At 47.6% G+C, this 13738-nt stretch overlaps 1 protein-coding gene across 11 annotated transcripts in view; it reads right to left on the bottom strand.

Moving 5' to 3' along the window:
• The window catches only part of MCTP2 (multiple C2 and transmembrane domain containing 2), a 110032-nt gene that overhangs the window by 68858 nt on the left and 27436 nt on the right, over positions 1-13738 (bottom strand). For 8 of the 11 annotated variants that reach the window (XR_002826260.1, XM_023744150.1, XM_023744145.1 and 5 more), the window contains 2 exons: positions 5157-5321; positions 2055-2185 (listed from right to left, as the gene is read on the bottom strand). Coding sequence is in view for 10 of the 11 variants with exons in the window: in XM_023744150.1 (XP_023599918.1) it covers positions 2055-2185; positions 5157-5321 (296 nt within the window). In the remaining variant the exon portion in view is untranslated. Of the gene's footprint in view, positions 1-2054; positions 2186-5156; positions 5322-13738 lie in introns of those variants that run through there. The other 3 variants (XM_014468139.2, XM_023744147.1, XM_014468140.2) reach the window with 3 other exon arrangements.

Genomic DNA, 13738 nt, shown 5'->3' with positions numbered 1-13738 from the left:
CTCTCTCTAAACATCAATGGGAAAACATATCATCAGCTGAGGATTTTTATAAAATATATATTTTTATTGATTTCAGAGAAGAAGGGAGACAGGGAGAGAGATAGAAACATCAATGATGAGAGAGAATCAGGATCGGCTGCCTCCTGCACACCCCCCACCGGGGATCGAGCCCACAACCCGGACATGTGCCCTTGACTGGATTGAACCTGGGGCCCTCCAGTCCGCAGGCCGACGCTCTATCCACTGAGCCAAACCGGCTAAGGCAAGTGAGGATTTTTATATATATATTTTTAAAAAGCAACAGAGAAGACTCAGGAGACCGTTATGACTGACTCTCACTGTCAAAGGGACTCCTGATGCAAAAAGGTATTTCCCAACATTTGGGAGGTCAGATAACTGGAATGACAACAAAAAAGAAAAGAAAATGAAAAAAAAATAAGTGAAAAATGTAAAATAAAAAACTGTAAGGAGCGTGTGTGTGGTATGTACACGCTCGCACCATCTCCCCATTAACTCTGAGGATCCGTCTGCGTTTCAGGGTACGTCTCACCCCACTCGGAGGTTCGCTGCAGCTAATGTCCTGTAACCGGCTCCCGAGAGACACTTTTGTGATCTCTTTGACTGCGGGAGAGGAAAAAGGAAAAAGATACCAAAAAAAAATCCTTCAAAATCCATAAAATCCATAAAAAGAAAGGACAGAACGGCCACTAGCACAGGCACACAAACAAGAAGTCATAAATAAACACCCGAGTGACAGCACACGGCGTGAAAGGAACATCGGAAACTAGCGTTTCTGTCTGAAGACACCTCACACTCATGGGAAAAGCACTTCCTATGACGGGGGGCAGCCGTGACAGCACAATGCACGGGGCGAGAGGGTACTGCTCTTTGTACCGACACAGCAGGCCGGCCGTTCATCACCGAGGGCCACGTTCCCACCACTCGGAGGACAGGTCGGGACACAGAGTGCTCTGCGGCTCGCTGACGTAACGGGTCCTTGCCCGGGGCTAGCACAGCGTTTCTGATCCCCCCGTGGACGGGGGTTGGCAGGGCACGGGCATGTCACAGCGGTGCCCGGGGTCAGGGGTGATGAGAAGGGTCTGAGGTGTCGGTCACCCCGAGTAGGTGAAGGAGGGGGAGAAGGGGCCAGACTAGAAATCGGACCCACAATATCCTGAGAGTGTGGCAGGATCTACTTTCTTCTGTTTTGATCAATAGTAAATGGCATTGCCCAGCTGTGTGGCTCGGTGTCTGAGCGTCGACCTATGAACCAGGAGGTCACGGTTGGTTTGATTCCCCAATCAGGGCACATGCCCCAGTAGGGGGGGCTCGATCCCCAGTAAGGGGAGTACAGGAAGCAGCTGATCAATGATTCTCTCTCATCATTGATGTTTCTATCTCTCTCTCCTTCTCTCTTCTTCTCTGAAATCAATAAAAATATTTTTAAATAAATAAATGGCATAGGATTGCATAAAACTAACACTGCCTTGTTCAATTCAGAACATAAATAGATGTAATGTATATGACAACTAGAGGCCCAGTACACAAAATTTGTGCACGGGTAGGGTCCCTAGGCCTGGCTGGTGATCAGGGCTGATTGGGGCCCTCTGGCTGCCGGCCAGGGCCTCCCTTCCCTTCCCCAGCTGCCAGCTGCCAGCCGGGGGCCTTCCTTCGTTCTGTGCTGCCCCCTGGTGCTCGGGGCATGTCATAGCAAGCAATCGGTCTCCCAGTCTAACTCCCATGGGGATAATTTGCATATTAGGCTTTTATATATATAGATAGGACAAAGGATGGGAAAGAAATGGAGCTAGATTGACATTTCCTATCTCTTTCTCTCCCTTCCTCTCTGAAATCAATAAAAAAATTCAAAAAAAAATACTAAATACCACCGACCAATAAATAAATAAAAACTGCCCCCAGGAGAGGTTCCAGCGTACTTCTGGCTCCCTGGGGTGGGCAGGTGAGGTCTGACCCCAAGCCCAACAGACAAAGACCAGCCTCGTGCAGAAGGCGCCACGCACGCTCCCACCACTGAGAAAGCAGAGCGGACTCACGTGCCCAGTCGCTCCTCGTGCTTTTTGCCGTCCTTTCCCCAGACCTCAATGTCCAAGATGCCCATCCTGTCAGAGAAGTAGTGAAAGTCAAACTCTTCCCGCCACTGCGGATGTGCACTCTTACACAGTGTCTAGAAAACATGCGGTTACAACGTTTATTGTCTTCGCACTGCCTTGCGTCGCCACAGCAGCTACACATTTCAATTCATTGTTCTAAACGGCAGGGGCAGGAGCTCGGGGTGACGTGCCTGTCTGTCCCTTTCCAAGTTAAACTTTTCCCCTTGGGGGAAGGAAAGGGACTTGGAGGTCTTGGGTTATTGGCAACAACATCACCACTCTTTTAGCCGACCCCTAGATTCAATAGTGGATCCCACCAAGTTAGAAAGAATAGTTACCCCACGAGAAACCATAACTTTTATATATATACTAGAGGCCCGGTGCACAGATTCATGCACCGGTGGGGTACCTCAGCCAGGCCTGCGGGAATCGGGCCAAAACCGGCTCTCTGACATCCCCCCAAGAGGTCCTGGATTGAGAGAGGGAGGTTCTTGGGTGATGTACCCTGGAATCGGGCTCCCTCCTCTCTAGTTCTGAGAGCATCACCAGAGAACTGCAGCTGCCAAGTCACCGAATTTCGGCAGCTTCTGCACTGAGCGTCTGCCCCCTAGTGGTCATTGCGTGTCAAAGCTACCAGTTGGATGGTCGCTTACACTTTTATATATATAGATATATACATTTATATGACATATCTCAATGGATGTTTTACAGCTGTCCAGTGTTACAGGAAATATATTCATTGGTTCATGAAATCATTTTATTGGCACATCCACTAAGCACTGGCTCAAGAACCATATAAATGAACAGTATGGGGTCCTGATTACTATCTGTCAGCTGCATTTCACAAGAAACCCATGAGTTCAGTTCATCGCTGCCTGTTTTTTTAAATCCCAGTTTGCTGATTCCAGTCCCCAGAGCAGTGGTTCTCAACCTTCTGGCCCTTTAAATACAGTTCCTCATGTTGTGACCCAACCATAACATTATTTTCGTGGCTACTTCATCACTGTCATGTTGCTCCTGTTATGAATCGTCATGTAAATATCTGATATGCAGGATGGTCTTAGGCGACCCCTGTGAAAGGGTCGTTCGGCCGCCAAAGGGGTCGAGACCCACAGGTTGAGAACCGCTGCCCTAGAGGGAGAGAGAGAGACTAGCAAACCCCACTGCCACCACATTTGAATATGAACGAGGGTGGTTTGAAACTCCGCAGCGTTTCTGTGTTTTCCGAGCGGGACTCCAAACGGCCCGAGTGTCTGAATCCCTGGCAGGGTTTGTCTCTTCTGTTTCATTTACATAGAGATTCAATTTGTGGCTAAAAAGCGGGCAGGAATGCTGGTCCCTGAGTACCAGCCTTAACGAAGGGCACAGCATCCACTATTAAATCTGAGTGCCCGCTAGTACCGCATGGGCAAACAGGGACCAGCCAGCCCTGGCTGTAGCCAGCATCACATCACGTAACATCATTTAAGCTATTGGTCACATTGGACTTAATATGCCAGGTCACAGAATTTAGCAACCACGAAGGGAAAAAAAAGAAACTATTAGACCACAAATTAAATGCAATATCCCCCAAGAGGGGACAGAGCAGATATCGGACTAATTCTCCACTTCATCTTAGCTCAAAAGGGCTAAGTGTGCCCCGAGATGAATAATTTTTCTATAAATCCTTCGCCCGGCCACGGCAGGCTAAAGGGATCTCAGCCAGAGATGTGGTTACCCTGGATACAGTCTCTGGGAGGTACGGCCTCGGACTACCTGGCGAATAACATCTGCCTATTTCTGCTGGAACCCGCCCTCGATTTTTCACATTTTTTTAATAAACTGATTTGTCAACGTGAGCTTCGATTCTCTAGTCCTTGTCCCGGTGGAAATGACGCTTCGTGTTTGATTTCGCGCTGAAATTTGTTCAGCAGAGACAAACTCTGGCCTCCTACAGCATTTGCCAACTTGTCTGCGTCTGTTATGCCTTCCACGCGGCAGAGGCCGATCTGCAAATATCCTGTTTTTGAAAACCTTCCCCTGATGTTTTTTTTATGATGTGGCTTTTGGCAAGGGGCTAAACGTTCAAGCACCCCGCTTCCCTCCATCCATAAAACATAGAACAGACTCCTGTCTGACACTTATGTAAAACTAATTAATTACCATGGTTTGGAGACTACGGTTTTTGAAATAGAAACCACACCAAATTAGTAAGATTAAAAATTAAATGGAATTCGGATCAACAGAATCAGATGACTGGTTTGGAAAGGCAGCTAAAAATGCCAGGATTTTTGTTCATAACAAATCACTTTTAATACGTTAGATAGTTTGGTGTGTTTTTTTAAATCATAGCAAAAAAAACACCAAAAAAACCCAGCAGCACTCAAAGTCTATTTTTGGTGTAAATACTAACAAGAAAAAGAATATTGTATATAATTTTGAAAATACTTTTAGTTATCGCAAATACTGTAACCCAAGTACAACATATATTACTCGTTTATTTTTGTTACAGTTTGAAAGCGTTTAGTTATCCTTTTCCCGCATTCTAGGAAACACGGTTTTTGCTTATTTTCAAAACACAATAAATCATGCATTCAAAACTATTATTTAATGAGCTTTCTGCAGCTCTAGTTACTGGATGGAACTAAACTCAGCAAATACTCCTACTAATTGACTGCATCTGTACCGTTATTTTGCTTTCTGGAATAATCCGAACATAGTCAAGACGCAGCGGTTCTCAACCTGTGGGTCGCGAGCCCTTTGGCGGTCGAACGACCCTTTCCCGGGGGTCGCCTAAGACCATCCTGCATATCAGATATTTACATGACGATTCATCACAGGAGCAACATGACAGTGATGAAGTAGCCACGAAAATCATTTTATGTTTGGGTCACAACATGAGGAACTGCATTTAAGGGGCCAGAAGGTTGAGAACCACTGGTCAAGAGGGTTAAAAGGAAATGACTTCTATTCTTGTAGACATGGAGCGTGGGGAAACCATTTTTTTCAAAAGAAAAAAAAAATCTTTCTGAAGATGTTGTTCTCCTTCAGGAACGGCCAACTCACCTTGCTTTTGTACCTCTGATCCCCCAGTTTTAACAGGACGAACATCTCTGCCACGTTTCCCACCGGCACGTTCTTTCCTTCCAGCAACGCGATGCTTATGATGCCGTTCCAGAGCTGGTTCTTCCTCAAGGCCTCTGAGAGCCGGAGGTTGCGGATCAACGAGGACTAGAGCAGAAAGCAGAGAGGAGAGATGAGCTCGCTGGTGATTCCTGAGTGCGACGCTGGCGGTCACAGGCGCTCCCGCTGTCAGTATTCGATGACACGGAGCACGCCTGCCTGGAGAAAGCGCTGTTACTCCTCACTCGTTGTGCAAACCTGCAGTCACAGTTACGGGATCTCCTTCTCCAGCCCTGGGCTCGTAGCGAGACAGGGAGAGATGAGTGTGAGCGACACTGGTCTTTGGCACTGGACTGTCCTCCCACCCAGCTCTTGGGTACGCTTCCGTCACCTGGGCCTTTGGCTATTTTAATAATAGGAAGGGGAGAGAGGCATTCTGGGAAACAGAGGTGTGAGAACAAGGCATTGCTTTGCAGGGAAATGAAATATCTATGGGCATTCAGATATAGTGGTGTGTGTTTTTTTAAATATGTATATTTCAGAGAACAAAAGAGAAGGAGAGAGAAAGAGAGAGAAAGATCAATGATGAGAATCATTGATCAGCTGCCTCCTGCACGCCCCCTACTGGGGATCGAGCCCGCAACCCGGGCCTGTGCCCTGACAGGGAACAGAACCATGACCTCCTGGTTCCTAGGTTGTTGCTCAACCACTGAGCCACACCAGCCTAGCAGAAATAGTGGTTTTTGAATTTATCCTTCGTACTTGAATCTGTCCCCACTCCCCTTTGTTCCTTGGGCGACTACTAAAAAGCTCATGCCCTTGTGAGATTCATAAGTCCAGACAGAGCCTGGGATTGGCCAGCCAGATGAGCTTTGCAGATGGGGGGGTGGGGGAGGGAGAGGAAATAATGTATAGAGGACTTAGCACAGGGCCTGGAACCCAGGACAGTTCAGTGACTATTAGCTTATTTTGTTTCTCTTCTAAATGATGTTACTCACGCCCACTCATACACGCCTTAAACCAAATATAGAAAAAGGGCAAACATCCCCTACTAGTAAATTACCAAGTGGACAAGCACACTTTAATTTCCATTATGTGAGTTTCCAAACATATACAAAGGTAAAACGGTATATGAAATCTCCACGGATCTATTTACCAGGGTCAACGATTTGCTAATCTTATTTCATCTATCCCTTCACTACTCGCTTCTGGCTGAAATCCTGGAAAGCAAATTCCACATTTGTGTGTTTTTTGTTGTTTTTTTTTAAAAATATATTTTTATTGATTTCAGAGAGGGAGAGGGAGAAAGATAGAAACAGCAATGATGAGAGAGAATCATAGATGGGCTGCCTCCTGCACGCCCCCTAGTGGGGATCAAGCCCGAAACCCAGGCATGTGCCCTTGACCGGACTTGATCCTGGGATCTTTCAGTCCGCAGGCCGCTGCTCTATCCACTGAGCCACACCAGCTAGGGCCCACGTTTGCTTATCTATAAGCACGATGCTCACAAAAGCAGCCATAATTCCCTTCATATCGTTAAGTACCCAGAGCCTCTTCACATTCCCTGACGGTCTCAATCATGTATTTTTTGCCTTTAGTTGGTTTGGATGCGGATCCCAACGCGACCCACACTCCGCATTTAGTTGGTGGAGTTCATTTATGCTCCCCGTTCAATAAATGAAGTGGCGCAGGTACACACGGCTTTCTCTGAAGGAGAAATAAATGGACTGAGGGATGTAGATGGCGCCGAGTATCATAGGAAAGCAATGAATTTCTAACGCTATAGATTCATCCTGTCACCGGCTCTATAGATCTTCCAGGTCGTTTAGGCACCAATTTGCTGGGACACCAGTTCGTCACAATTTATCAAAACAAGTGGTACATCAGGGCCGTATTAATTACAGACCAGCTTACCGTATCCGGCAACGAGGCCACACCAAGCATTCGGCTGATCATTTTATAACCACCTTAAGCACTGAGAGAATCTATTCTCCCAACTTCATATCCATATCGCTGTTCTCATAAAATGCACACACATGCGTACACACACACGTGCGTGCACAAACACATACACACATACACACACACACACACGCAAGGCTTTTGGAGGTGCTGAGACAGAGAAGGGAGGGCAGACAAGAAAAGAATTAATTTTAAAGAGGAGAAAAATCCCTCTCCGCTGGAGAACATAAACCTTTGGTAACTTCTATCTGCCCTTGGGTTGTGGATCGAATATACTCCAGAATGAAAGTTGATAAAATAGCTAAAAGCTAAGTTGATAAAATAGTTAAAAGCTAAGCATATTTTTTAAAAAATATATGTTTTTATTGATGTCAGAGAGGAATGGAGAGAGTGAGATAGATAGAAATATCAATGATGAGAGAGAATCATTGATCGGCTGCCTCCTGCACGCCCCCTCCTGGAGATCGAGCCTGAAACCCGGGCATGTGCCCTTGACCGGAATCGAACCCAGGACCCTTCAGTCCACAGACCGATGCTCTACCCACTGAGCCAAACAGGCTAGGGCAGCAATTTTCTCCTTGTTAAGAACCACAAACACCATCACAATCTCTAGACAGACAGACACGTATATAAACATCTAAGTCTATGTGTTTATACGCCTATAGGTGTCCGTACAGATGTAGCGGCACTGAGTACATGTTAGAGCTTATTAAGCACGCGGGCCGCAGGCTTCTCCCTTTACAAAGGAAACGAGATTATGATTCATCCCTCCCGCGGCCATTTCCTGTTTTGCGTGTGTTTTTCTTCTGCAACTCTGACTTGCCAACCAGCACGCTAATGCATGACCTGTCCCGTGGCCATGCTTCAAAGCCCGGACAGATAGATTCCTCCCTAAACACTGAAGCTATTTCAAAATCCTTTTTCTAAAGAAGGGAGGCATGTCCACCGGAGATCAAAGGGCATCCCTCCAGTCTGGCAACCGCCGAAGAAAAATGGCCGCGCTCCCATGAAATATGCCCTTAAAATAATTCTGGGGCTTGGTATGTCCTAGTTTCAAATGGGTTGTTTATCTTGGAAGGGCTTCTATCTAACTTGTCCAGAAAGCAGCCCCACTTAGCTCGATGAGCTCTGTGAAAAGGGGGCCCAAAGCCGGTCGTCAAGGGGGCCCGGAGAGAGGTTCCATCTGGCGGGACAGCCTGGGAGGGCGCGGAGCAGGCCTCCGGCGGGCGCGGCTTGGCTGGGGCTCCCGGCCCGGCCCGGCTGCGGACACCCGCTGCATTACAGCGTAACATCTGGATTATTGCTCGCCACGTCCCTGGGAAATATCCACTTTCCATCAAAGCCTTTATCTCTCTCGGTCGGACTTTGAACATTTCGGTCTGTAACGCATTCATGTTGGATGTGACGGACTCGCACTGTGCTGTCCAAGATTTTTTTTTCCTTCCCCTCTTACTAAAGGCAGGCTAGGAAAGGAGCCGTATGCATTGCACAGCTCAGAGAGAGAGAGAGGAGCATAAAACCTTGCCCCAGCCGGTGTTGCTCAGTGGATAGAGTGTCGGCCTGCAGACCAAAGGGTCCCCGGTTTGAATCTGGTCAAAGGCATGTACCTCGGTTGCAGGCTCCTCCCCAGTCCAGGCCCTGGTGGACGAGGCTTGTACAGGAGGCAACCAATCGATGTGTTTCTCGCTCATTGATATTTCTCTGTCTTTCCCTCTCTCTTCCACTCTCTCTAAAAATCAATGGAAAAACATCCTCGGGTGAGGAATTAAAAAAATCACACCTTTATTCTGCGTATTTCACCCTAAATACTCCTGCCCACTCTAAGGTTATCTATAATAATAAAAGCGTAATATGCTAATTAGACCAGGCGAGCCCCTTGCACGAATTTCGTGCATCAGGGCCTCTCGTGTCTAAATTAAAGTTTCATCTGCTCCCGACGCATTCTGGGATATGTGCACGGGCTTTTTAAAAAGTTCCTTAATTAATTGAACACTTCTCTTCCACCCTGGAGAGCTGCGATGAAGCTTAGAGCCGTCCGGCCAGCCCGTGTGAGCCGCGGGACAGAGCCCAGCTCGCCGATGCCTTTGTGGTCTTCAAACGCCCTCTCCCCCTCCCCACGATAAATGGACTCCTCTGCACTCACTCTCTTAGCTCAATGGCTCAGGTTTGCACGAGCCTGTGAGTGAAATTTGTCATCTTAATGCCGCCTGGAATGTGAAGGGAGAAAAGGAAATGACCCATCAAAGCAGAGGCCCGCCCCACCTGCGCCGAGACAAACACCCCGAGACACAGCAAAGTTTCTGGGTCCTGACCCTAATTTCTCAGCAGACATAACGGGTAAAATATGGCGCATCGGGGTTTTGTTATGTTTCTCCTTCCTCCCCAAGGATCGGAACCTTTTACTATTTCTATGTTGATTCATTCATAGGTTCTTTCTCTCCCTCAACCCCCCTCCCCTTGCTGCCCCCCTAAACCCACAGGATTCTTCCAGATAGTGACTTCCCTCTGAAGCACACACGTTATTACTGGTGAAAACAAGGTGTGATATTTAACTTCGATATATACTGACTTTCATTAAGAAACCAGCTTGGCCCTAGCCGGTGTGGCTCAGTGGATAGAGCGCCGGCCTTCGGACTGAAGGGTCCCAGGTTCGATTCATGTCAAGGGCACATGCCCGGGTTTCGGGCTCGATCCTCAGCAGGGGGCGTGCAGGAGGTAGTCCATCTATGATTCTCTCTCATCATTGACGTTTCTATCTCTCTCTCCCTCTCCCTTCCTCTCTGAAATCAATAAAAATATGTATTTTTTTAAAAATCGAATAAATGGCCGGAACTGGTTTGGCTCAGTGGATAGAGCGTCAGCCTGCAGACTGAAGGGTCCCAGGTTCGATTCCGGTCAAGGGCATGTACCTGGGTTGCGGGCACATCCCCAGTAGGAGATGTGCAGGAGGCAGCTGATCGATGTTTCTCTCTCAATGATGTTTCTAACTCTCTATCTCTCTCCCTTCCTCTCTGTAAAAAATCAATAAAATATAAAAAAAATAAAATAAATAAAATAAAAATCGAATAAATGGCTCTTACCTGGAATGGATTGCTAGCAAAAGGACCATGCCAAACTTACCCCAGATTAAAACGATATACCGAAGTGGATTACAGGGTGAACAATATCAAAGTAATCCTTTGGGTGTAATAAAATACCAAAAATGTTTTTTTTAAAGATAAAAATTAAAGAGGGGCAGTGAGAAAAGAGTTGCACGAGATTTTGCTGGTAGGTGCCAAATACTCGGTGGGTACGTTTTATATCATCTCACTCCAGGAAATATAAATATGTGCTCCAATCTCGCCCATGCATCTTATGGTATGACGCTCATTATTTTGTCTACATCATTGTAAGAAAGCAAGCAGTTCATGAAAACAAATGCATGGAAAGATGAACTTTGTAAGTAAAATGATAGGAAAGCAAGATCGCAGCTCTGTCGGCACTATTTAGAAACGCTAAGAACCTTGGGTGTCTAAAAGGTTTCCCTGAAATATTTCTGTCGAGCGTATTCAACATGTAAAACTACTGCTCATTGTCAACAGCTTTTATAGTGTGACATGAGAAGACCCATACATGCAAGCAGAACACCTCCTACCCACAGTCCCTTACATCATCTGAAGAGGATCCTGTAGGCATAAATCCACCTAGAGCTACACACAAATCTGCGTAAGCATAAGAAGAAAGCCTTTTAAATCCCCCACATGGACACGGACAGGAGATGAGATTTATATCTGCAGATGAAAACGCTAACACAGTCCCAAGGGTAGGAGTAGTCTGTACGTACAAAAAATATTAGCTCTGAAAGTTTGATGTTCAGTTGACTATTTTTTTTTTAAGTATGAGGGAATATCATCGCTCAATTGTCACACTTAAAAATAAAAATTAGCCCGGCCGGTGTGGCTCAATGGGTAGAGCGTAGGCCTGCAGACTGAAGGGTCCCGGGTTCGATACCGGTCAAGGGAACATGCCCGGGGTTGCGGACTCGATCCCCAGTAGGGGACATGCAGGAGGCAGCGGATCAACGATGCTCTCTCATCGTTGATGTTTCTATCATAAAAATTAGCCTGGCCAGCGTGGCTCAGAGGTTGAGAGTCGATCTATGAACCAGGACATCATGGTTCGATTCCCAGTCAGGGCACATGCCCGGGTGGCAGGCTCGATCCCCAGTGTGAGGTGTGCAGGAGGCAGGTGATCAATGATTCTCTCATCATTGATGTTTTCATCTCTCTCTTCCTCTCCCTTCCTCTCTGAAATCAATAAAATCTATTTTAAAAATTCGATTAAGAGAAGTTTCTAAAAATGGATCATGTCTACAAATACCCAATGACTCTCAGGGCTCAGAATCAGGAAGATGCTTCTAAATGCATTTAAAACATAAAGAAGAAGAAAATGAAGGCTATGCGATAACTTAAGATTTTCTTTTTTTGCCCTGATCTCTAGCAAGTTCAGAAGGCAATCACATTTACCCGACTAGTATTTCTTGATTCACAATTGTCATCCTCCGGGCCTTCACTTCCATGTTCTGTATTTCTATGTCTCTTCTTCACTTAAGATGTTTCAGAGCTGGCCCTGGCCGGGTAGCTCAGTTGGTTAGAGCACTGTCCCCATGTACCAAGGTCATGGGTCTGATCTCAGGTTAGGGCACATAGAAGAATCACCAAATGAATCCTATATAAAAAAAGCCTAATATGCTAAGTGTCTGGTAGACCAGTCAGCCATTCAACCAATCAAAGTGTAATATGCTAATGATATGCTAAGGCCGCTCAATCGCTCGCTATGACGTGCACTGACCACCAGGGGGCAGGCAACTGACTGACTGACCAGTCCCTATGACGTGCACTGACCACCAGGAGGCAGACAATTGACTGATTGACCAGTCGCTATGACGTGCACTGACCACCAGGAGGCAGACACTTCGACCGGTAAGTTAGCTTGCTGCTGGGGCCTGGCGGATTGGGACTGAGTGAGAGCTGGACATGCCCTGGAGCCCTTCTGCAGTCCCTCCCCTGCTGGCCAACCTCCTGCGTCCCTCCCCAGCCCCGATCGTGCACCAGTGGGGTCCCTCGGCCTGGCCTGCGCCCTCTCTCAATCTGGGACCCCTCGGGGGAGGTCGGAGAGCCAGTTTTGACCTGATCCCACAGGCCAGGTCGCAGGACTCCACTGGTGCATGAATTCATGCACTGGGCCTCTAGTGTATACATAAGTAGAACAATAGACCCATGTTTCTCTCTCTCTCTCTCTTTTTCTCTCTCTTTCTCCCTCCCTCTCTCTTTAAAAAAAATCAATAAATAAAAATTTAAAAACATATATATATTTCAGTGCTGTTCTATCCAGGGCTGGGACTTGAGTGAAGCCCTGGGGATATAACATTTAAGGAATCGCTCACTCGTGGGCTTCTGCAAGGTCAGGGCTGGCACCTACACCCCAGAGCCTCCTTCTGCTCCCCACCCTGGGCACCTCTCTGCCCCGCCCACACCCCAGCGCTACCTACGATGTAGCAGCGTAGCCACCGGCCTCCAAGGCCCGCCCTTCTCACACCCCTGGCTTCCTCTCCTACTCCGCCCAGCATCCCACTTCGCACCTGAGACCACGCCAGTGGTTCTCCGCCTCGAACACGCTTCGGACGCACCTGGGAGGGTTGCTAAGCGATTGCTGGCTCTGGGCCCTGGGGTCTCTAACACAGCAGTTCTCAACCTGTGGGTCGCGACCCCTTTGGCGGTCGAACGACCCTTTCACGGGGGTCGCCTAAGACCATCCTGCATATCAGACATTTACATGACGATTCATCACAGTAGCAACATGACAGTGATGAAGTAGCCACAAAAATAATTTTTTTTAATATGTTTTATTGATTTTTTACAGAGAGGAAGGGAGAGAGATAGAGAGTTAGAAACATCGATGAGAGAGAAACATCGATCAGCTGCCTCCTGCACATCATCTCCTACTGGGGATGTGCCCGCAACCCAGGTACATGCCCTTGACCGGAATCGAACCTGGGACCTTTCTTCGGCCACAAAAATAATTTTATGGTTGGGTCACAACATGAGGAACTGGATTTAAAGGAACAGAAGGTTGAGAACCACTGCTCTAACGCAACAAGAGTGGAATGGGGGCCAAGCCCCTCGCAAAGCAATAACCCGCTAAGCACGCTGCCTGCGAAGGGCTCGACCCTACAGCGAGCGCTTGTCTCTGCCAAGTGCTCAGAAGCCAAACTGAGCAAACTGGTTCACTGTCGACCTGTGTGACGGAGTCAAAGGCAAAGGCACAGCCACGATCATTTGCCAAGACTTCCCGGGTCTCACGCATTTAGCCACAGAGTCACCTACCCACAGAGTCACTCAGCTCTTACCCGGGGACAGGAGCCTACCAGAGGGGTCAGAACCCACAGGGGGTGCGCATCACCCCATCATAGGAGAGCACGACCCGAAAATATTCACCGGCCTCCTTCCCCCCCTACCCCTCCTTCCCCGCTAGCACCCCGCCACGGGGCAGCTACTGTGCGATGAGTCTGAGGTCGGCAGACT

The sequence above is a fragment of the Myotis lucifugus genome, unplaced genomic scaffold, assembly GCF_000147115.1.
Source record: "Myotis lucifugus unplaced genomic scaffold, Myoluc2.0 scaffold_431, whole genome shotgun sequence".
NCBI classification, from domain to species: Eukaryota; Metazoa; Chordata; class Mammalia; order Chiroptera; family Vespertilionidae; genus Myotis; species Myotis lucifugus.
Note: the sequence above shows the minus strand (reverse complement) of the source record. Positions and strands in the feature narration are given on the sequence as shown.